General features: G+C 42.2%; 2 protein-coding genes across 13 annotated transcripts in view; one reads left to right on the top strand and one right to left on the bottom strand.

The window, feature by feature from the left end:
* The window catches only part of RBM20 (RNA binding motif protein 20), a gene marked incomplete at its 5' end in the record, with an annotated part of 111,355 nt that extends 103,988 nt beyond the window's left edge, over positions 1-7,367 (bottom strand). For 2 of the 6 annotated variants that reach the window (XM_083616543.1, XM_083616545.1), the window contains one exon: positions 1,512-1,681. In XM_083616543.1, the coding sequence (XP_083472669.1) occupies positions 1,512-1,681 (170 nt within the window). Of the gene's footprint in view, positions 1-1,511; positions 1,737-6,863 lie in introns of those variants that run through there. The other 4 variants (XM_083616550.1, XM_083616548.1, XM_083616539.1 and 1 more) reach the window with 4 other exon arrangements.
* LOC310763837 (uncharacterized protein) overlaps positions 989-25,227 on the top strand; it is a 33,785-nt gene continuing 9,546 nt past the window's right edge. For 2 of the 7 annotated variants that reach the window (XR_014548831.1, XM_083616668.1), the window contains exons 1-6: positions 2,504-4,735; positions 7,455-7,562; positions 8,524-8,652; positions 15,550-15,635; positions 22,769-22,931; positions 24,480-24,581. Coding sequence is in view for 1 of the 7 variants with exons in the window: in XM_083616668.1 (XP_083472794.1) it covers positions 7,546-7,562; positions 8,524-8,652; positions 15,550-15,635; positions 22,769-22,931; positions 24,480-24,579 (495 nt within the window). In the remaining 6 variants the exon portion in view is untranslated. Of the gene's footprint in view, positions 1,213-1,796; positions 1,846-2,248; positions 2,370-2,503; positions 4,736-7,454; positions 7,568-8,523; positions 8,653-15,549; positions 15,636-22,768; positions 22,932-24,479; positions 24,582-25,227 lie in introns of those variants that run through there. The other 5 variants (XR_014548826.1, XR_014548827.1, XR_014548828.1 and 2 more) reach the window with 5 other exon arrangements.

Below are 25,227 nucleotides of genomic sequence, written 5' to 3'. Positions count from 1 at the left end.
GCAGGTTGTGTATTTCAGCATTAACCAACAAAAATGTTTCTGAAAAATATATTGTTTTAGACCACTATAATTTCTAATAAAGTTGTCGTGCTTAGGCTGCAATCAAAAACATGAAGAAATAAGCCCCACTGAAATCAGTGGTTCAGTGAGAAAATAGTTAGTTCTGAGAAATTATGCAAAGGATTGCATGGATAGAAGAACAATCAGAAAATAATACTGAAATATGCTTCCATCAAATTTTGTGGTTGTGGAACCCCCCAAAATAATGTATAAGTAAGGTCTACAGCACCATACCATATTTTGAAGGCCTAGATCATCTTTCTCAATGGGAGGCAGCTTTACAAGTGCGCAAATATTAAGAAAGTTAGGATTACTCCACAAACCACCACAGCCTTTCTTCTTCATAAAGCAAATTTGATGAATCAACAGAAAGAACTACTTTCTCTGGGACCTCTAGGCAATGATATTAAAAGCTGACTTTTTACCACATGCAAAATTATCCCTCCACCATGTCTTTTTTAGTCATCAAGGCAAACGATGACTCTTATAGCAACGTCTGCTATTGTAACCACTTTCCGATTTATTTAAAATTTAGCCAGGATTTATTTTATACTAATGTTCTAGCCAGATTTTTGGGGGGGATGGGGTGGAATCCAATACATATAACCATTTTCCTTCAGGCCAATGGCATCTGTTACACAGTGTTATTTCAATTTCAGCTAATCTTCAGGCGTTTCATTTAATTAAGAAGAAAATACATAGAGCCCATGGGCAGATTAACATACCAATTTTCCTCCACGATGGATATATGCGGAAATTGAAATAGATCAGTCTGCTGTAATTATGCAAACTTTCTTATCAGTGTTTTTACGACCAGTACGATTGTAAAAAGCAAGCCCATTTCACCCACTGGGGTTGCTGCTCTTTATATACAGCAGCAACTTGTCCTGGATTTCCATTCCCGCACATCTAATTCCCATCGAGGCCTTAGCAAGAGGAGCCTTTAAAAAGTGGGCAAGAAACGCGAAAGCTGCAACATTAATATGTGAACAAGAAGAGTGTAGAAGAAATACCCTCATGCTTGTAAACATAAGTTGAGCGAGGCTTTCTCCCTAAAAGAAAATGCAGCGGGCGACCAAAGCGCAGGAATAAAATTGAGCCACATCCATAGGCTTTTATATATCAAAGAAAATCTCACGGCTGCTGCGGAAGGTCAGAAAGGTTTTTTTTTTTAATCCCTGGAGAATAAAATGGGGATCCCTTTTTTTGTATGTGCCCCACGAGGAGATACTCCAGGGAAAGGAGGGGGAAAGACCGCTGAAGTTATTAAACAACCCCTGAGGGAAGCCTATATGCAAACAAACCTCGCTGGCCCTGCGCTGAAGAGGGAGGAGAGAAAGCGCCACCGAGCCGAAGGGGAAGCTCGGAGACCCCCCTCTCCGCCGTCTCTCTCTCCCCCCCGCCGCCCTCCGCCCTCCTCGCCCCAAGCAACGTCCCGGCGCGGCTCTTACTTCTGGATGAGTTGGGGCAGGTTCGGCGCCGGCGGCGGCATCCCCCTGGAGGGGCCGCCGCCGCCTCCGGCTCCGGCTTGGAGAGGAGCCGAGGCGCGGGCATCTCTGCTCTCAGGCTGCTCGGGGCCATTGGGGTCCGGGGCCTGGTTCATGGCAGCCGCGGGGACCATTCAGGCAGCTGGCGGCGGGTCAGCCAGCACCACCCGAGCCTCCCTGGGAAGCCGCGGGGAGAGCGCCAGACACCCGACCCCGGCCGGGCAGCGTGTGCAGCAGGAACTCGACGCAGGCGGCGGTGGCGGCAAGTGCCCCTCGCGGCCGCTCGCCCTTCTGGAAGGTGTCTGTGCTGAGGGGGCAGCGGGAGGCTGCGGAGAGGCATTTATGGCGATGCCTGGTGCAGCGGAGCCAATGGAGGGAGGAGGGGCCCCCTCCTACGCCAGGACGGAGGCTTATGGCCATGGCGGGGATTTTGCTGACGGGGAAGGGGCGCTGCAGTGAGGCGACGGGGCGCCCGTGACCTAGGATAGTAGTAAGAAGTCTCCCATAACGGACAGGGGAGGCTTCCATCATTTCCTCCTGGGACGCGCGGACCGAGAAATCCCCCGGTTCCGCCAACAGCGTCTCGGTCCCCCCCTGCGCGGCCTTCGGGGGGCGCAGCGACATGTTGTTTTCCTTCTCCCCTCAGGACGTTTTGGCGCCATTCCGCGCCTCGCGCCTGCACCCGCCAGGGGTTTTTTTTTGGCGCGCGCAGCCACTCTCGCGCGCACGTGGCGCCTGGCCCACTCGCGTCGCCCTCCTGTCCTTTGCGAGAGGTTCGCTCGCGTAGCCGCCTGCGCGCCTCTATTCGCCTGTGGGAATAAGGTGGCCTTTTCCTCGCGCCTCAAGCAGCGTTGTTTCGCCTCCTCAAGACAGCGTGTGTTTCAGCCCTTCACAGGAACCCTAAAACCCCACATTGCAGCCAAAGTGGTTGAGGAGACTTTTCGCCCCGTTATGTTTCCAGACGACCTTTTTGCTGATTGCTCATTTCGATCTGTTCCCTGGGAGCTTGAGGGCCTTGCCTCAAGCCATTTCCAGTGTATTTTCCCCTTTCCTCGGATTGTTCTTATTTTAGGGTGGAATTCAATCAAATACCAACAAATTCAGGTTGCACAAATAAAGTTTCTGTGCTGTTCTTGCACAGCAAATATGCTCCCCTTCCCCACCCCATGGTTATTTACCCCAAGGAAAGGGGAAACAATTGCTTGACATCTCCATTGAGTGTTCAATAAGCAGCATATGAGCTCCTCACAAACTTAGTGTGAACAAATCAAGACAAATGCTCAGTAAACTTTTGAAGCAACCGTTGCTGCGAAAAGTCAATAGAGTGCATTTCCCTGTCACTTTCCTTATCGCAAAAGATTTGTGTTTTTCTGAAGAAGCAGGTTTGTTGAGCAAGAGCGCCAGGTCAGCTTCCATTGCGCAACCTGATTTTGCCAATATGTGATTGTCACTATTTTCACATAGGATTCAATCTGGAAGGACCCTTAGACAAAAATCCCTTCCATATACAGTGGTTAACTGTGAAACCTGCAAGTAGATTGCCGCATTGGATGATTGCACATCCATGCATTTCTTACAGATGCACTGAGAAAATTCCCAGCTAATAGTCATGCCACAAAGTGTATTTGACTGTCACATGGTCGGCACATGTCATTTTTCTGGAATTTCCTCAGCAACATGGCATTGGCAGGTCTCATCCTCCTTTGCTTCCCTGCCTCACTCCCCTAGGAGGCCCATCACCACCACTCAGAGGGCGATTGAGAGTAGCAAGAAGCAGGAGGCAGCCGCTGGTTGCAGCTTCCACTGCTTGCTCACCTAAGCAGGCACCTGCAAGGAGCAGCTATTGCTGCTTTCATTCTTTCTGGGTGGTGCAGTGGGTGCAGTTGGACCCAGAAGACCTACTGTGCCACCCAGAGGGATAAAGTATGGAAGGAGGCAGCATCTGCTGCTTGCCATGGCAATTGCTACCACCTGTGGTCATTATCTCTGTGCAGGGCTCGCTGCATTACCCAGAGGGAATGTGAGTCTGTGGAGAGTGTAGCATCTGAGCTTCCACACTGCGGAAGTGGTGGTTGCCCCTTCCCATCATCACTCATCTGCTCATTTACCGATCTGAGTGGCAGTGCTGGGCCCAATCCCCAGTGCCAATGCAGCAGGAAAGGGCAGGCAAGCAAGTGGAGGTGGCTGTTCTCTTGAACTGTCGCTCAGTTACTTGCTTGGGATGGGATGGAAGGAGGGGCTGCTGCAGGGTGTACCGTTTTAGCACAGAGAGAGGATCACCCAAGTAGAACTAAGTCTCCCATGGGGCCCTCTCAACAGCAGTGTCTGTTTTTCCTCAGTGGCAGCTAGTCAGATCGGTGTGACCCATATGAGGCGGCTCTCTTGAGGCTCAGCAGCTGCCTACCTGCTTCAGCCTCTGAAGCTAATTGATTTTTCATAAAGCATAAAGATTCGAAAAATTAAGTTGGCCTTACAGAAGGTTAATCTTTGATTTGTTCACATTGTGCCTTAAGCTTGCACTTTTTCTGTGTGCATACATATGTCTGTAATTTCCTGAACAGGCAATGTTTTCTACGCAAGTTTCTTGGTAGAGAAGAAAGGAAAATAACACCTACAATAATGGAGTTTAATTTTGAAACAATATTACCAATTTAAACCCCGGTATCTATGCAAATAGAAGACAGGAGGGTAAAGTGTATATGGGACACCATTTTATATCAAGGAATAATATATCTGAAAGTGAAACAAGATAAAGGACCTTTAAAATGTCAGTTATATTCAGTAGTTAAAACTAAACACTACGGGAAAATATTTATGTGAAGACTATTTAGGTGGCATTAAACAAAAAAAGCTGTTCAGTTGGCAGGGGATTGCTTTTAAATTATAGTTTTTTTCATATTCAGGCTAAGTGGTGATTTAGTGTCTGTTACACAAAATGAATGGAGGGTGGGAAACTAGGAAGAACAATTTCACAACAATAAAATGAGAGTAGTCAGACTGCAATGTGTAATCCCAAACTATGCCTGATTTACTATTGTATTTACTGCAGGTGCGCTTTTCCATCTTCTAATTTCACTAGCCTTACTACTACTACAGTAAGGATTTACACCTCTTTCATAACTTTTACATCTGCTTGTGCTTTTCGTCTCCTCTTGAACTCAGAAATGTTTTTACAGTTCCAAACTCAGGTATGTAGTGTTCCCTTTCATCAACTTCCATTTTGCTTTACAAGTTTTCTTTATACTTTTGGCCCATTCCATTAAACTATGCTTCCTTCTCATCAAGACCACATATACACTACAGACTTATAAATATTGGTTTGTACTAATTGTACTGCTATGGCTTTCCATTAAAAATATTGGGAATTTTAGTTTGGTGAGACTTCTGAGAATTATCTGTTAGAGATAGGATTAGAAAGTCTCAAAAGTGTCTGTAATTTCATGGTATTATTTTATTTGTTGCTTTTTTGCCATGGCAACTCAAAGTGACTTTTAAGCAAAACAAGCAAGCATACGCAAACACAAACATACATTAAAACCAGCAGTAAAAAACCAACAATCTAAACAATCTAGAAGACACTTTTACTTTTTAAAAACTAGTTTAAACACCCTATCCACACAAAAAGGCTATAGATAATTAAAAGACAAAGGGTTTATGAAAATGTAACAATTTCAAGGTTAAGGAGCAAAAACAAGGTAGCAAAACAGTGTCCTGTCCCAGACTATTCCTGGTTCTAAAGTTTCAAAGCAATTGCTCTTTTTTCTTGTATGTTTTGCCAGCCTTAGGATATTTTCCCCTGTTTCTGAAGGAACAAGAGGTAAATTACCTGCACTGGAAATCATTTAGGAAAACTTGGGATCTTCTATATATAAAAAATGGTGCAAGATTACGCATACACATATACAATGTCCAACTTTGTGCTCCCACACTTTGCCCTCTGAAAACCATATAGTTAGAGAACCATGGGCTCCTCCCATACAGCACCCTATAGAAAACCTATCATTCCAAGGGTTTCAGAAAACGGAAAATGTCCAGTTCAAGTGTGCTGTAGATTTGCCCCCCTTCTCCTACCATGTTTTTAAGTAGGTGAAATCATTTCTTAATTTTTGCTTTTGAACCTGGCAATCCATATTGGGCTTTGAGATGAAAAGGAAAGGTCTGAATTATTCAAATGCTTTTGATTCCTTAAATGCCAGCTGTGTTGCAAGGCTATGAAAAATGGGAGGTTGATAGGATCTAAACAAGAGCCTGGAAGAGACGGAGCAACAAAGAACCAAGGCTGCACAACCCAATCCTATATGATTGTCTTGTGTCATAGTAAGCCAAAATGTATTTTAGACTTCAGTTTATTCTCAGATTTTAAAATGTCTACTCTTTTGTGAAATATGCCCTGCCTATTTCCAACTGCCCTGTCTCCTATAGACATTCACACCTGTACATGAAGTGTGTACAGCGGCTGTAAAAATACAATAACCACTCTGAATAAGTGGAAAATTCCAATTACACACAGTTTACATCCACTTGGCTGAAGTGAAAATGATTTTGCCACATGCAAAAACAATGGAAGAAAAGAACAGCAAAATATAGTCGCTCACAGAACCTTTGCCACTAGCTCTTCTAAAGAATTACTTTAATTCAATGTTTTTCTTCAGTGGTGTTTTTAGGCAATTTTCCAATTAATTTTAAAAGTTTCAAACTATTCAGGTTATGCTTCCTGAATAATCAGCTTATACTATAACAGAACTTGCGTGTCAGTTTGTTTATATGTTAAACTGCTATTTAATGCTCTAAATTTAAGGGCCCAGTACAACCATCCAAGACAGGCCCCCTCCATCACACATACCACAGTCCCATGCTATTAATACAATATCACAACTCATGCAATAAAAGTTTACATTCTAATTCTGAAATTGCATTTGCCATATGTTTGAAATTACACTCTGACCCACACTGGGATTTTTCTACCATGCCCCGCAAACACGCACATCCTGTCTGCTACTTTTGTTTAACATAACAACTGGCTTGAAGAAACATTCTGCTATTTAGTAACTTTTTGACTGGTATTCATAAAATTAATATCCTTTCACTGTTTTTATTTTTTTTATTCTAGTTTACTAACACAGCACCAAACATTCCATAAACAGATCAATTCATTTTAAAGTTTATTTTTTATTACAAAAACATCATCTCCCCAAAATTGATTTCTTGCAAGTTCACACTCAATAGACAAAATAGTTAGGAGGTTTAACCATTCTTGCCCCCTGGGGCTATGAAAACTTCAGTGAAATGTAGTTGTTGCTGTATTTTGTAACTTACTGTAAATGAGGGTAGTTCATCCTCCTTTCCAAAAGTACGGTAGTTTCCTGCCCTCCAGATGCAACAATTCACAAAGAAAATTCTGAGATACTTGTGAATAGATATTTACTCACTTTTTCATTTACTTATATTTTGAGCATGCAAGTGTTACAAGCAGCACTGACTCCCACTGTTCCTGGGATTAATGGCCCTGATTATTATAGGGCTTTGCTCCTCCCTCCTGTCTCTGTGGCTGAAACTTCTTGAGTGAGCACGTCCAGATGAAAAATGCAAATATTTCTGGGTGGTATTTAACTAAGTTTTACGCAGAATAGGCCCATTTAAATCAATGGACCTAACTTAGTCATGTTCATTAATTTCAGTGGGCCTACTCTGAGTAAACTTCATTGACTACAAGTTCTGCTTATAGACGTGGGCTTGGGTGAGCAACTAGCACACTGATCTGAATGTTGCTTGTTCTGCTATAACATTCCTGTTTGGCCCCACAAATCTCACAGAGTTTGTGCACAGTAAAATCCAATAAAAATAATTTTAAAATAATAATTGTGAATTAGGAGCATATTATGTTTTGCTCAGTTTCTTTTCTTTTAGCTTTAGTGGTGAACAGTTGCTGTTTCAGAATTAAGAAGGGAACAGAAAATAGTCACTCATTACATGGGGCAGTATTTTGGGATCCAAGAGCATGTGTAAACATCAAAGGTATGGTAAGTTTCACACTCCAGTCTTTTCTAAACTTTCAGAATGTAGATCAAGGATTATGCTGTCACCAGCTTTAGGTGGTGGGTAAGGCAGTAATATCCCTTCACTATACATGCAAAAGACAATATTACTTTAGCAAATGCTTTCTTGAATCAGGAGGAGACAGTTACAGTGTGTGGCTTTCATCAGCTGACTAAGCCTCTCTGTTGGAAAGTTTCCCCTATCACATGATAACCTGGACAAATGTGGAATCTGTGGAAGTTTGTGTGATGGTCTTGTCTCTGTAAAATACCATTTTACTCCACTGTAAATCTTCACCTGCTTGAGTCTTGATGACACATAACCACAATTTTAGGGTTTCAATCAACTTTGAATTGTCACTATTGTAACTTTGATTGGGATGGTATAATCTTTTCAAGTGCTTTCAAACTGCTAGGTGGGCAGGAGCTGGGACCAAACAATGGGAGCTCACCCCGTCATGTGGATTCGAACCACGGACCTTCTGATCGGCAAGCCTTAGGCTCTGTGGTTTAGACCACAGCGCCACCCGCATCCCAGTTTCACCTTCTAAAAACATTAACAGCATTTACACACTACCATTATACAGTAGCACTCTGAGATATAAACTAGTTTCATTTCTCTTTGTGCTGTAAGATAGCCATGTTTTTATTTACTACTCATATAGCAGCATCAATGTGCATGGTGCCATTCATGGTTCAAGAGGGCCTAGCCCTGAGAAATCCACAATCTAAAAATTGACACGGGGACACAACAGAGGAAGTGGGGAAAGTACTGTACAGGGCAGATCAATTCAAAGCAGACTTTTGTGAGGGAATGAGGAGATAATCTTTTGCTCTAGGGAACAGATCAGCTTTGGAACCAGCAGATGCATGGCTGGCTCTGCTCCACTCCCAGTTCATAACAATCTGCCTTGAATCTCTTTGTTTGCTATCACCAGCAGTCCTATCAACTGCAATTTATGTGATCGCAGAAGAAGCCTCCACAACATTAAAGCCCCCCTCCTGGCAGAGGGCATTGGACATGCACATCTGCTGTACCCTAAGCCCCTTCAGCAGCAAAGACGAGGCAGGTAGAAACACTCTTGTACTAACTAGGCTGTAACATTATTTATAATACTAAAAAGTATTGGAGTTATTATAGAAATGTTTAATAGTTATGGTACAGCATATTTTCATACTCATACGGGATTCCTAGAATGGGTTTTGCACATTAGCCTTTCTAGCTGTTTAAACAATGAAAGGAGAGGTTATGTGGCATCCGTTGTGATTTATTTTTACCGGATGATCAGTGGAGAAACAAGATATGCATGACATGCATTGCCTTGGCCTTCACTTTCCTTTGATGATTAGGACACAATTTTAATTATGGTGCATGCGGATTTGTGTAAGTCACTTGAAATAACAAGCACTGCATATCAAAACAAAAATGTCGCTTTCAAATTCTGCAGCTCGTGGATGCAAAATTACAATTAAAACAGCAACAACTGATAATAATAATAATAATAATAATAATAATAATAATTATTATTATTATTATTTATTATTATTATTTATACCCCGCCCATCTGGCTGGGCTTCCCCAGCCACTCTGGGGGGCTTCCAACAAAATATTAAAATACAGTAATGCATCAAACATTAAAAGCTTCCCTAAACAGGGCTGCCTTCAGATGTCTTCTAAAAGTCTGGTAGTTGTTCTCTTTGACATCTGGTGGGAGGGTGTTCCACAGAGCAGGTGCCACTACTGAGAAGGCTCTCTGCCTGCTTCCCTGTAACTTGGCTTCTTGCAGTGAGGGAACCGCCAGAAGACCCTCGGCGCTGGACCTCAGTGTCTGGGTAGAACGAAGGGGGTGGAGACGCTCCTTCAGATATACTAGACTGAAGCCATTTAGGGTTTTAAAGGTCAGCACCAACACTTTGAATTGTGCTCAGAAACACTGGGAGCCAGTGTAGGTCTTTCAAGACCGGTGTTATGTGGTCTCGGTGGCCACTCCCAGTCACCAGTCTAGCTGCTACATTCTAGATTAGTTGTAGTTATAAAGATTGCACATCAGTGGCAGCCTTCACCAAAATGTAATAGTAAAATATGCATATTGTCAATAAAGAAATAAGTTGCCATAGCTCGGACCATCTGGTAAGTCAGCTTTTTTGCATGTATAAGTGACAGTAGAGTATTTGATTGCAAAATAACCAGCAGGTTCAGCGCAAGACTCATGGATGCTGTGGTATATCTTTCCTAAATCTTGCACTGCCACCATAAAGGTCTAAATATTTAAGTAGAAGAAGCATATTGGAACATATTTACCTCTGTTTTAGCTTGGGTATGTCCTCTATTTTTAAGGGAATAAGAACAGAGGAAGAGCCCTGTTAGATCGCACTAAAAATAAAGGCTGCAATCCTATGCACACTTACCTTAGGTTCAACCTCATTGGCTTCATTTTAGTGCTAGTCCAGAATCCTCCTTCCCTCGTGGTCAACAGTTGTCTCCCAAAGCCCACAAGTAAAGTATGAAGGGGTCACCCCAGGTATAATTGGAAGAAAGTTTCTCATTGTTGCTTACAAGCTTGGGATTTGCACTCTGCCCACACTCTGGAGCTAACTTACTTTAAACCACCTTCTAAACATTGTTTTGGTGAGGTAATCCCAATCTAGAACGCAGACTGGTCACCTCTTCAGATGCAAAGGCTTTGCCCTTTATCATTCCATGGGCTACTGAACTGGAAACATGTAACCAATGCCTAACTCCAGCCAGAAACATCTGGGAAAGAAATTATTTTATTTTATTTTTATTTATTTATGTTGTTGTTGTTGTTATACAGTTATTTGTACTTCACCTTTTTTCCTGACAAAATCCAAAGCAGTTTACAGATAAAACCCACTAAAAATACAGTCATACCTCGAGTTAAATGTGCTTCGGGTTGAGTGTGTTCGAGTTGCGCTCTGCGGCAACCCGGAAGTAACGGAGCGTGTTACTTCAGGGTTTCGCCGCATGCGCAGACGCTCAAAATGATGTCACGCGTATGCGTGAAAGCAGCGACCCGCAGATGCGCCGTCGCGTCTTGCGTTCCGTTCGGGATGCGAACGGGGCTCCGTAACAGATCCCGTTCGCATCCCGAGGTACCACTGTATAGAAAAATCAATCATTAAAATACAATTAAACATTGTATTTTATTGTTTTAAAAATACGAATAATTACATAAAAACAGCACAGCACCAGTCCTTTCATTATAGCAGTCAGTTCCCAAAGGCCTTTTGGAAAAGAAAGTCTTCACCTGCCAGTTGAAGGACAACTAGGAGGGAGACAGTCTAGCTTCTCCAAAGAGGCAGTTGCAGAGTTTGGGAGCAGCCACTGAGAAGACCCTCTCCCATGTCTGCACCAAGCAGGCCTGTGAGGGTAGTAGGACTGAGAAGGGCATCCCTGAAGATCTCAAAACCTGGGCAGGTTCTCATATGCAGGAATATGGTGTTTCAGATAGCTTGGACCTACATCATGTAGGGTGTTATAGGTGATAACCAGCACTTTGAATTGTGCCCAGAAACAGCTGAAATATGTATATTTTATTGCTACTTATTATTTGGCATTTTTAGTACTGTTATGTTTGAAACCCATCCGTGCTATAGACGAGTGCCTATATAAAATGAATAAATAAACATATGAGGCCAAGGTTTTTTTGCATTATATATACAGTGGTACCTCGGGTTACATACGCTTCAGGTTACATATACTTCAGGTTACAGACTCTGCTAACCCAGAAATAGTACCTCGGGTTAAGAACTTTGCTTCAGGATGAGAACAGAAATCGTGCTCCGGCGGCGCAGCAGCAGCAGGAGGCCCCATTAGCTAAAGTGGTGCTTCAGGTTAAGAACAGTTTCAGGTTAAGTACAGACCTCCGGAACGAATTAAGTACGTAACCAGAGGTACCACTGAATAATAATAATAATAATAATAATAATAATAATAATAATAATGATGATGATGATGATGATGATGTATTTACACCCCGCCCATCTGGCTGAGTTTCCCCAGCCACTTTGGGCGGCTCCCAATCAAGTGTTAAAAACAGTACAGCGTTAAATATTAAAAACTTCCCTGAACAGGGCTGCCTTCAGATGTCTTTTAAAGATAGGATAACTGCTTATTTCCTTCACATCTGAAGGGAGGGTGTTCCACAGGGTGGGCACCACTACCGAGAAGGCCCTCTGTCTGGTTCCCTGTAACCTAACTTCTCGCAATGAGGGAACCCCCAGAAGGCCCTCGGCGCTGGGTGCTAAATCTGCAATCCACAGATCTCTAGCAACTGGTGGCGCAGAGTCAGGCTCCAATGAAGGAGCCTGCTGTGGGGGCGCCTATTTGCGCCCCCTCTCAAAATTGGGCCCAAGACCACGGCACCCACAGCACCCCTCTGCTTGCTGCCCATTCCAAATTGCCCAGCTGAAGCCTTCTGAGAGGGGTAGTTGATTGCAGACCTGTTTGCTATGCTTTGCTCCTGTTGTTTGCAATCTGTAGCTCATTCCCCCCCCCATGCAGCGGCGTAGCTCAGGCCCCTGGAGCATCACGTGCGCAAGGTAAGCCACCCACTGGGCGGGGCAAGCTGGGGCAGGGCGCACTGCATCGAGCCTCGCCACTGCCCCCCCAGCTGTAGGGTGGCTGAGGGAGAGGCAGCGGATGGATGCAAGCCCCATGCTGCCATTTTGGGCAGTGTGGCGCCTGCAGGTGCCCGAGCCACCGTGTCACATAGCCCATAGCCATTTTGTCATCCCCTTCAGGGATGATACCCAGGCGGTCCGCACCCACTGCACCCTCCTTCATACGCCACTTGGGAAGATGCATTGGAAATATTTTACCACAGGAAAATCTAGTTATTTGAAAATCTAGATGCAAAGTTCACCAGTGAATGTAACCTTCCCTGAGGTCAATGCGCATTTGCTTCTGAGCTAGGCTTTGGATACTTATGCTGCTGCAGATCCATCTGCTTTCATTTTTGTAAGAACCATATATGGGTTTGAAGACATAAACACACAAAAGGTATCACCGAGCAGTCATTAGCACACCGCATGGCCATGATGTTGAAATGTTTCTTATTTTCATTCCCTAGTACTAAGCGCTAATGCTTCAAAAACTTTGCAATAAGAGCCTCAGACTATTAGTGTGCCAACAGGAGCCTGGAACTGCTGTAGGTTAACAAAACATGAGTCTGATGATAATCCTCACACCGAATTTCAACAGTGGAGTATTTCATGTCATAATTCCCAGTGCACAGGGATAAACCCCTTCTGAAAAGGTTAATGCAGACAACAATCTTTCCAATGTTGTGTGTTGCTGTTTGTAGTCCCCCCCCACACACCTAATAGACCAAGCAGCACAAAGTGTGTGTGTGTGTGTGTGTGTGTGTGTACATACATACATGCACACACAATCATACAGGGAAGCTTATAGTACCAAAGTATGATTCTAGAGAAGATCAAAAGTAAATGAAAGATACCTTGACGTTTCATTTTCATATGAAACAATGGTATGGAAGAAAGTTTGCATGCTAGTTTTACAAAACTAAAAGCAGTTGACTCCCGTCACATGCATTATTATCAGACTCTGCTAGTGATAACAGTCATCTTATTTTAAGCATAAAATCTCATTATTGAGATGTTTGGGGCTTAGTGTTCTAAATCAGTTCAGAAGATGTCAGACGTTTCTTTTTGAGTAAAGGTGAAGCTGTTGCCATATCCAGATTAATTGAAGATGGAGCTCAGCATTTATAACTGCTATTCTTAATTTTAAACTCCAGGGGAACATCCATTAACACACATTACGGGCTTGATCTAAGAAAATTGAACTTAGATCCTATTGAAATCAATGGGATGAGTTAGTCATTACCTAAATTCCATGGATTTCTATGAGAGCTAAATTCAATAAATTTAGCTTGCAAACCTATACACATCTGGGAATAAGTCCCATTGAACTCAACGATGCTTACTTCTGAGTACAGATTAACAGACTTGCACACTTAGTCTGTCTCCAGCTCTATATGTATAGCTTAGATATGGTTTCCAAACAGAGTGGGTATTGGTTTCATGCGAAGACACTTAGAATAATTTTGGCATGTTTTCTGATATGCAAACAGTGTTAGTCATAAAACTAGAATGCTGTATTTGGGGAAGTCAGCAAGCAGTGATTTTGAAACTAGCCATCCTGTGGTATTCGAAGACATCACCAAGATGTTAACTAATACACACAGCACAGCCTTGTGAATATTTTTACATAGGGTGTGGCTGCCAAAGCAACTGCAGAGACTTAATTAAGGCACTTCCTTAGAAGGGATGAAAGGTGAAAATGCTTGCCAACAAATACAGCTCTGTCATGGACGCATCAGTCAAAATGATTTGTGGATTGCTTGGCTTGTAAAAGTTTTATTGCAATGTGCTGTCCGGAAAGTCTCATGTGACTTTTTTTTTTAAGTTGATTTAAGAAATGAAACCTATTTTATAGTTGTAAGAGCAAGTCACACTTCCTAACTGAATACTGATAATCCCCATTAAGTGAGGCAGCACACTTGTTTTAACCCATCACTCTCTTAAATTATTGTTGCTTCAGAGCCTTCAATAAGATGGTACAAACCAGTCAAAGCATTTCTGGTGGATTATTGCATTTGCAGGGGGTTGAAAGTACTTGGCCTTCAGCCTCATGTCTTACAACGTGTCTGAGGCCTCAGATAATCCTCCAGAAATACACTACCCATTGAGTTACTACTTCATTAGAGACATACTTCATCTCTGTCTGCTTTCCAAATAGCTTTCAAACATCTACTAGCTGAATGGTAAAACCACAGAAACACAGGTGTTACAGAGCACCTGTTAGAGTAAAAGAATTATAGTAAAAACAAATTGTGGAGGCCCATGAGTCTGTGGTAGTGCTAACAGCAGCAACAAATATGTCTGCAAAAAGGAAGCCACATTTAATGTCTGGCTTTTTCGTTAGCTTGTAAAAAGGGAAACATCAGAAACAGAATTTCTGTTTGTGCCTGAAGGTGAAGTTTCTATAGCAATTGCTACTTTTGAATAAGTATGTTTGATTAAGTTATTTACACAGTGTGGGGAAAATACTACCAACTGGTAATAAATAATGATTGCTCATTTATACATTAAAAACACATCCTGATAGGCTGATTTGTCCAATCCTAATTGCATGCCTGCGCAGACAGGCACAGATCATAATTATGTAGATTCACAGACTCAGAAGTAAGTCCTAGTGAATTACATGGGGCTTACTCCCAGGTAAATGGAGTTAGGACTGTAGTGTTGCATGAAGTGCGAGCTCTCATCATAGAGTCTGTATTGTATGTGTATTTGATGTACGTTATCTTGCATGTATTCTTTACTACTATCACGTCTTTCCATATGTGAAAAAGACCAGGCTATTATCATCCTGTACAGCAAACAGGCAGCGTGGGTGGTTATTGTTTTTGTTTGTTACTATATTATGTGTTTTTGTGTTTTTATATTGTAAACTGCCCTGTGATCCTCAGATGAAGGGCAGTATAGACATTTATTAAATCAGCATCCATAGTGCGTGGGTAGGGACTTTTAGTTCTTAGAATGAACTAGTTCAATTGAATGAAGTTCACTGAACTAGTTCAAAACTCTCTGAACTGCACCTGAAAGTAGTTCCCATAAGTGCCAGATGAATGAAAGGTGAAATAAGTTCATTTGGGGGTAGAACTCTGAATATTTTCTAGTTCATCTTCATGTTCATCCAACCCTGCTACCCCCATTAAAAAAGAAAGAAAAGTCATTTTGGACACATATAAAGAAAGTTAGAAAGCAAAACATGGAGCCAATTCTCTGAGGCTCATTAGGGTAGATATGGAAGTGCTGCTGTTGTTAATAATGCAGCACTGTTGTTAAGCAATTGGAGGAAGGCATGTGAGGCATTTCTTGTAATTTCCCTTCTGAAGCGTTTTATTCTCTTCCAACAGGAAGAGCTCGCAGCAAGAAGTCTCGGTCCAGGAACAAAAAGAATGTTGCCTTGTGCCAGCTGTGTGGCTAGCACAAATTAAACAGGGTAAGCCTTTTTCTAGCATGGGAATACAATTATGGGGAAAGCTTTACGTGATGACATTTTATCCATCAGACATATTATTATTTGCATGTGGCCCCTGATTTAGTTTTGAATGATTCTGTAAAGGAAATTTTGTAACATTTATGTAAGAGACTGGGATCTACTGGTAGAACACTGGTTTGCAGTACATAAACAACAGTTTCAGATTCCCATTTATTTCACAAGAACAATAACAAAATGTCTGAATTAGGCTGCTGTGCAAAGAAAGCTTGTTGGAAGGAATCAGGAGCAGATTTTTGTGTAAAAAGACTGAGCTCAGTTGAGATAATAAAACAGTTCTGGGGCTGTGCATGTGCTCAAGAGTTCATGTCTTTTGTGTATCTCTTTGCCCTTAGCTTCCATTACTGGACCTTGAGGGCTAGTAGAAATTAAAGTAGATTATGCAAGATGGAAGTCTGCCTACACTGAGTGTACTGTAATACTTGGACCAGTCATAAGTTCAATATCTATGTTCACTCATGCAGCTCACTGTGCAACTGTGGCCAGTCATGCACTCTCAGCTTACCCTACTTCACAGGATTGTTGAGATGATAAAATAAGACATTCCAATGTATGCCACCCTGAGCTCTTGGGGGGAAAAAGGGAGGATACAAATAGTTGGAAGTGCAATAGCAGGCATCATTCACTTAGTAACTAAAGGGTTAATTCTGTTCATAGTTAGCCACCTGGGGTGGGTGAAGTTGAAGGTATTGCCTAGCAACAATGAGTCAGAATGGCATGACCCTTACTGAGCTAATTCGTGCTCTCAATGACTGTGCAGTTCTGTGGAAGTTTCAGCCCCATAAGTTTAGCTGTTGAATGTATTTCGGATGTGAACAAGGCCTGACATAAAAAGACAAAAGCCCTCTGTTTATTGCTCTTCAAGTTATACAGTGTTCTTCAATTTACCCAGTAAAGTATTGTTTCCCAACCGGGAGGCATATGGCCCCCCTGGGGAACCCCATGATATCCCTAAGGGGACTACAGGTGAAAATCATGGAAACGGGGGCCACAGCACAAGGCTAGAGGGCCACAGAGGGAAGTGAGAATGTTTGTTTGTTTGTTTGTTTTTAAATCCTGATTAACTGGCTATCCGCTTGGCCAATCACAAGCAGCTTGACATAAGAAAGGGCCAGGCCACCAGGGCCTAGTGCGCCTTTTTGCCATACACATTTTTTGGGAGCAGTCTTTGTTTCTAGTGGGAGAGGGCAATTGCTATGGCCCCCATTTTGGCCAGTAGAGCCTGCAGCCCAGAACCCGTTTGTCAGGTATGTGCAGTGGTGGGGTGGCAATGGGTAGGGCTGGGTGAGCCAGAGCTGCTTGTTGCTGCCACTGGTGTTGAGCCCAGTGGCAGCCTGAGCTAACTCTGCAAGGCACAGGGAGCAATCCACACCAGCACCTAGCGGACTGGTGCCTTCAGATGTTGCCAAGGGATGCAGGGCCTGTCAGCAGCGGCAGCCCGGCTCTGCAAGGTGCCGGATGAAATCTACCCCAGGACCTAGCCGAGAGGGGTCATCTGGTGTTGCTGACTTGCATCTAGTAAATAACTAAGTGTCTACTCAGAAGAAAGCCTCACTGCATTCAGTGAACCTTACTCCCAGGTAAGGATGTGTGGGGCTATAGTGTTTTATCTAGGCAGCTAGGGCTCCTACGGATGACAAGATCTTTTTGCACCAGGTCAGTGGGGACCACTTACTTTTTTAAATTCTCTCATATATATAGAACTCCCTGTGCACCTTTTGGACTGTATCTTTAGGTTTCCCCCCTGTGTCAAATAACGGGTCAAATAAGTGTTGTTTACTTTTTATAATAGATGGAAGACGGATCTCCTTCGAGAGGTTCTGGACTCTCCTTCCTCGAGGTTTCTAAGCAGAGGTTGGATGGCCATCTGTCATAGAGGTTTTAGCTGAGTTTCCTATGTTGTAGGCGGCTGCGCTAGAAAGATGACCTTTGGGGTCCCTTCCAGCTCTATGATTCTATGTTTTTCTGCTTCAACAATATTTCATTGTGTTCCTATCATTTTATGTAATTATATTCTGTATAAATTATAAAAATTATAAAGAAAACATATTCTGTTTATAAAGAAAACATTAAAATAGTTATGCTTCTACCGGTAGAACATGGGCATAGCCAGGATTTTTGTTAGGGGGCAGAACCTCAGATTTGTATTGATTTGCATTGGTTTTTACTTATTGTAAAAGGGGGCACAGGAAGGAAACAAGGTTGGAAGGGGGCCATGGTCAGAAAAAGGTTGGGAAACACTGCAGCAAAGTATTTTCAGTTTCTTTTCTCTCTGGACACCATCTGTGTTGAAGTGCCTTTGCTAACACAAATGCGAAAGTTCAGTCATCAATGGTGAACTCCTATGCCTGCCTACTCAAAAGTCTTATTCAGTTCACTGAGACTTACTCCCATGTTAAGTGTGCAGCCTTATCCTGACAGTTAAAGTTAGCTTCTGACTGTGGTGTTTAATTTTTTACAGGACAGAAAAATAGACCTGCTTGCATACATTGTGCTAGTGTAAATCACATTCGTTTAAGTACTTCTTTAGGAAGGTAGACATCGCACTCTTCCACCTCCTGTTCTTTCTTAGGCTCACTTTGCATCAGCCATTCTATCCTTTGTGTTTATAATTGTTTGGCAGGCTTCCATATTTGTGGACTGTGCAGTCATCACTGCACTAGCAGTGCTTGAAGCTGCTTTTATTTATTCCTAGTGTATGATGAATTGGGCCATCTGTCTTTTATGTCCGCCCCCAACACTCCCCTGCTGGCATGTTGTCGGCGCCGCTGGGCTGTCAGCTAAGGTCAAGGGCTCACACCAAGGTCCCTGTCCTTTTCTGTCTGTTGGGGAAATAATGGCAGAGTCCTGAGGTCACCTCTTGAAACTTCACTGTGGAGCTGTTAAATAATCCGAAGAATTGACAAATCATGAAAGGGATCAGAGAGTGACATGTATCATAATAAAGGCAAACAGGATAATCTGTTTCCTACACACAACTAAATGTTTAAAGAGGCAAAGAGTTTTCACATAACAGAAACAGGTTGGGTGGAGAAGAGGCTAATGCTTATTTGAAAATTTCACAGAAGATTGATTTAATTGTGTTTTAAAAACAGCTGCAATTTTATGTTAGCTCAGTAACTCCCAATAATCGTCTATGGGGAATTGATAAAAACATTTTGCTCTTGTTACTTTTACCAGACACAGGATCCACCTATATCATCCCTAACTTTAGAAAGAGAGAACTTTGGAGTTGTGAGTTGTTCACTTGGACAGAACTTCTGTGCTTGGGAGCCTCATGATGAAATTGACAAATTTGGGCTTGACTCATTCACAGACCATTTGACCAAGCTGTGGCAGTGATTTTTTTTTTTTAGTTAGACTGCAGAGGTTTTCACCAGCACTGCCAGGAGTTAAACCAGTCACATTAAAGTTGCCTGGTGCTGTATCCACTATACAACTATACACTGAGCTGAGCCTGGATTCAAGGTCTCCCACATATGAAAACTAGATGTGATGGTATGTAAAAAGCAGAAACAGCTCCAGCTAGTGCTGGCAAGCAATGTGGATTTTACAAAAATAGTATTGTCTACTCAGACTCTCCAGACTTACCTATCCATGTGAATGGGGACTTGCTGTAACTCTTGAGGAAATAGGAGCTGTTTCCCAGTAAGCATTAAGAACTAGAACTACCCTGTTGCCAATACTTAACACAATCCAGTAATCAAAGTTTGTGCAGTGTGTGTGTGTGTGTGTGTGTGTGTAACCACTATTCTTTCTGCATAGACCTGCACTGGATCATGATACACAAACATAAAAGAACTATGTTAAAACTAATGCAATATGCTTCTGCTTGCAAATGGTGAGTGTGCATCAGAGGATTGAATTGTGTGTCTGTTCCCAGTTGTTAACCACTGTCTGCCCTTGGATCCAGATGCCACACTGGATGGGGCTGATGGGAGTTGGAGTCCAAAACATCTGGAGGGCACTCAGTTGGGGAATGCTGCTATGGACCCTTGTCCCACCCATTTCCTGAATTCCTCCCTTTGCTAGTTGCAGTGTTTGTATTTCAAGAGTTTGTGTTGTAATCAATGTGTTATATCATAAAAATAATACAATTACTCACACTACCTACTCTTCCACTGGCAGAGAAGTTATTATGTGGCCTGAAGCAAAGACCAACACTGTTGATGGGGCAGCATTCTCCATCATGCCTAAGGCCAGCAAAGAGGTTAGGATGTACAGCACAGGCCATGCAACTCCCAGACCTCTGTCTTTCAGCACCTTAACATTGTCCCCTACTATCTGTTACCTGAGGCAGCTACTTCATGCTTTTGAATGGTTAGGCCAGTCAATGTTTGGGCTTATCTCAAGTGGGAAAACAGAATCAGTTTCAAGATAGGAGAAGGTTAACAACTGGAAATTGGCTATGGAATATGTTTGGATCATCACTGCACTAACAAGTGCCTGAAAGACATTTCAGGCATTAAAGTATAGAGGGATTTACAATAGAGTCTAGGACTCATATCTATATGTTGGCAGAAGATCAAAGACATAAAAATGTGAAGTATGCACAGCATGGCATTTCTATATACAGAAATTTTCTGTTTTCTTTGAAGCAGCACGGGAGATAATTAGAGGAGTTTCATCTTACGATTCCATATGTTGCAAATTACTAATTAAAAAGATGATATGTGTTCTCTGCAGTATGATGTAATTCGTTTCATCAGTTTGAACTTTCCATTATTTTCTGAACCCTCTATGTACTTGTACGTCGTAATTCTGTGCATGTCTATCATATTTCATTTTGCAAGAAGTGCTTTGTAATACTCAATCCGTTTTATACTGGGTCAGTTTGTTTGTCTATAAGGCCCAGTATTTTCTACCCAGTCTCAGGAAGAGGCCTTTCCTCTCATCTGTTACCTGATTATTTCTTAACAGGAAATGCCAGGAACTGATGTCGTAACTCATCCTCCTTGCCACTGTGCCATGGTCATTTCTCTAACTCAACTTTGCTCAGAAAGGATTGGACATCTCCCCTGTCCATGTTTATTTCTTCATGGGATGTTGAGCAAGTACTGGCAAGTGAGGGAGAGAGAAAATGATTTGTCTATTATTTGCTGAAAATACATTTAGTTTAAGAACTTTAGACCATATTAGTACATGGATATCCCTTCTCAGAGGAACGCATGTGCCTTCCATACCCAATTGCATATATAGCAAATGCACACATATTTATTTTGTTGTGTGTACATGAAGAATGAGCCTGCTTCTCATTGCATTACCTGCAGCAGAACAGACATATGTCACAGTCATCACTTGTGACAGTGTAAACATAGGAACATGCAACAGATTATATAGACATTATTCCTGTCTAGGAAATTAATTTTGTGTTAAGTCTTCATAAGGGCAGTCAATTACTCCATAATTTCGATGCTATTTTTAATCTTAGTTCCAGGAATGTGTTCCCCAAACAGAAATATTTATTTACACCATAGCAGATTTACTTTAGCAGTGCTGTGGTCTTTAAAAACAATTTATCTTTAAACTTCACATTTAACTATCTTCAGTAATAAATAAGAGCAATCCATCTGTACTATGATTTTACAGAAGTTGCTACATTTTCATTTTGTTGATACTTTGATCCTTCTAGTCTGCAGCTTGCAGAAAGGATGACCACCACATTAAAGGAGGGATTATTTAACTTTGAAATTTTGTATGGGATACTTGCAAGGCACAGAAATGGCAATTTCTTGCAAATTATAGTTGGATTTTTCCCCCTTGTACAACTAGATCACAAGTCATCAACGCCTGCCAAGTCAGTGATCTGGGGTGGGGAGGTTAAGGACACTGCTAGTGCCTGTCTTGTTCACTTGCTACTATCTTAGACAATTCAGATTTTGGGGTTTTTTTCCTTTCTGCAAAGTTATGAACGCTTGACTGACAAATGTAGTCTACAAAAATGGGGCTCTGGTTTTATTTCATTAATAAAAAAACAACAGAAGTGGTGGATTCCTAATTACCCACAGTGTCCAGTCCCTAATTACTTACAGAGTCCAAATCTTTCAAATCCCCTGAAAGATATTATTTGACAGGAAGTTTGCCAGGTGGCTGATTTTAAACAGCCCATTTGTTTCTGAGTGGAAAGGGAGAAGCATTTATCCCTGCAGCCTTTGATAAGGTGTGTGTGTGTGTGTGTAGTTGCCCTCAGTGTTTGTGAAATGGTAAAATTTCATTTCATATTTCCAGGCGCCCAGTTAACATCATTGTTTATCAGAAGGATTGCTAGGCAGTTTAAAGACTCAGGGCCCAGGCCCGTAATACAATTCTGTATTAAATGTATATAGGGTGTCTCAACACTGCACTTGGCAATGCGCCCAGCTGCCCTGTAACCAAAACATCAGTAGCAATGGCCCTGGTAGCTAACTGTGCATTTTACCATCTTCAGCTGGTTTGCCAACTGTGACCCTGTCTTGAGAAGGTAGAGCCTGCCTCAGTTACTATGCGCTGGGTACTAAGGGTGCACACCAAATACAAGTTTCAGTTCAGATCCTGATAATAGCACATTGGAAAACAGCAGAAGTTGAAATGCTTTGGAGGCTGTTCTAATGTGTCTCATGATACAAAGCATGACTTAACATCTACATTAAACCGCTGAATGGGGTTACCCGGAAGTTTGGAGTACGTTGTCAGCAGTGTTCTGGTGACACACAGCTCTACATCTCCTTTCACGTCTGCAGGTGAGGCAAGTGGATGTGATGGACCATTGTCTTGCCTCGGTAATGGACTGGATGAGATCCAATAAACTCAAGCTCAATCCAGATAAGACTGGGACACTCTTAGTGGATGGTTCCCTAGTCTTGGTGGATGGGAGGTTGATGGAGTTATCTGATAGGTGGGAGGTTTATTGGGTTACACTGGCTCTAAAGGAGTGGGTATGCAGTTTGGGGAGCTTTTCTAAAGTGGCTCCTGTTTTGTGGAATGCTCTCCCCAGCATTCTTTTTGTCAGAATTTTATGAGATTTGCAGGGATTTTTTGCTCAGGGCACAATTTAAAAAGGAAAGGCCATTATTATTTTTTATTTATTTATTTAACAGAATTAGATGACCTTTCACAATTCCAGAAGGATGGCTGCAGTGGTTTTCCTGGAGGAGCAGGCTTTACTGTTCTAGAGTGGTTGAAAAAGGATGCACTTAATCTCCCTTACTGTTTTATGGGTCCTGTGTATGAAAACAGAAAACGTTATAGAGATACCACTAGGTGAGAATTACAGAGAAAAAAGTCCAGGGGTTTTTTTTATGCTAGGCATCTCTAATACTGATTTGGAGAGGAGTGAGCTCAAAGGGATTTTTTAAACCTCCCTGTAGTTTTGACCAATGATTTTATTATGATAATGCTGCATGTAATAAAACTGCCCCTGAGTAACCTGCAACATTCAAGGAGGATCGGTGTAGAAGATAGAGACTTAAGATGAATGAAAGAACCAGCTTCAGGCTTGTATTCTGCTCAATTTGCATCAAAAGTCAGAGGAACTAAGTGCAAAACTGATTTCACAGGAGTGAATGTGTGGGCATGTGGCACAGAGGCAAAAAAGAAACTGGAATGTCCAGCAGTTTCTGAGCAAGCACCATCGCTGAAGATCACAGGACAGACAAAAAGGTGACATATCACATCAACATCCGTTTCCCCAAAGCACTGTAATCAGAGAACTCTGGCAAAATCATTCCTTCTGATTAGGAACGAGACGTGTGCAAATCAAAAGACCTCTCCCGCCCTTCTCTCCCCACCCTGACTTTTACCTTATATGACTAGGTTTCTCTTTTAGCAGACAAACTTTCTGCTGGAATAGCAGGATTCTTTTTCTATTCCGAAGTAGATGAGGTAGGGGGTGGGGTGGCCAAATGACAGAGCAAGTAAATTTGAGGTAGGAATGAAACAGGAAACAGGGCCAAGTCACATGACCCATTTATATTCAGTGTGTGATTAGTTTTTTGTCAATTTATTTTGTGTGTGCATATGGCAAAGCAGTTACTGACATGCTCCACGGCATGCTTAGACCCTGACTTTCTACACCACAACCAACGCTTTTGGAATATGGAATGCAGTAAATCGGGATCTGGTTGAGCCTCAGACAGCTGCTGTCAAAATGGGCTATCCAAACTGGTCCATAGATTGCAATCTGAAACACACTTAGTAGGGTGTAAGACTCATGGCTTATAATGGAAAGCACTTCTGAATGAACATGCAAAGGATTAATTGCATTCAGATTTAGTAAACTATTTGGGGTTTACATTGAATGTGTCTGCTGCCCTGCAATGTTGGGTGCTGCCAAACCTCTCTGTTAAAATGAATAGTGAAGCAGTGAAGCTGTTGCTTCTGTAGGGGCAAGACTATGACGTGCAAACTGTGGGGACATTGAGACAAGCTCTATTATTGATTCTGAACTTCTGCTGTTGCACAGCAGAACATTCTAAATACTGGTGCAAAGCATATTTTTTTGGGAAAGAAATTCAACAGCTCAGTGGGACTTAACTCACAGTTAAGGGTGCACAGGATTGCGGCCTTAATCAGTTTAATTCCAAACATTCAGTCTTATTTCTGGAGGAGCCTGCTTGTATTACAAACAGCATGAATGGAGTAGAAAGGCATTCCCGCAATGACTGCATTGTTGGCATGGAATCCTAACCTTCTGCTGCAGCTTTTCTGGAATTTTATCACAATAAACAAAGGACTTTTTAAACTGATAAATGCCCAGAATGCAACTTAATGCCGTGGCTCGAACTGACTTAACTTTTTTTTCCTTCCTAGGACATTTGGGATGTGGATCTTACCTGAACTGGTAGAGAGATGGAACTTTTGCCATATTGCTAAAGTTGCACTGCAGATAACAGAATTTAGAAATAAATGAGGGTAAGCTTATTAAACTGCTACAAAGATTCCTGTATAAAGGAGCTGGTACTGTTTTTACTACTGCTGGATGAGCTATGCTTCTCCAATTGCTTCTCAAAATAAGCATGTACAGCCTCTAAGGCTACAATCCTAACATGTGATGTTGAGTAAATCAATTAGATCAAAAGTGGGAAGATCAATCCACAAAACGGAGCGCTCGTCCAAACTTCTGCTTGTCCCATGCCTAGAAAGCACTGGTCCAGAGGAAACCTGAATTGTTGTTTGCTCTGATTGAGTGCTAAAGAGTGGCTTTCCCCAGGAGAAAGCAGCAGGACGAGAGGAAGTGTGGATAAGCCTGAATCTAAGGAAGCAGTGATGTATGATGTATGGCAAGCATAGGCAACCTTCGGCCCTCCAGATGTTTTGGACTACAATTCCCATCATCCCTGACCACTGATCCTGTTAGCTAGGGATCATGGGAGTTGTAGGCCAAAACATCTGGAGGGCCAAAGGTTGCCTATGTCTAATGTATGGCATGTTGGATGGAAAAGAAATAATTGCTCACATACATCCTCTGATACAGTTCTGTTTAAATTCCTGCTGCTTAGATGACAGCACTAAAGTAAGTGCCTTTCCAAACTTCCCATTTACAGTGGTATAGTTCAGG

This window comes from Podarcis filfolensis, assembly GCF_964270895.1.
Source record: "Podarcis filfolensis genome assembly, chromosome: 5".
NCBI classification, from domain to species: Eukaryota; Metazoa; Chordata; class Lepidosauria; order Squamata; family Lacertidae; genus Podarcis; species Podarcis filfolensis.
This window is presented reverse-complemented; position numbering and strand designations above follow the sequence as displayed.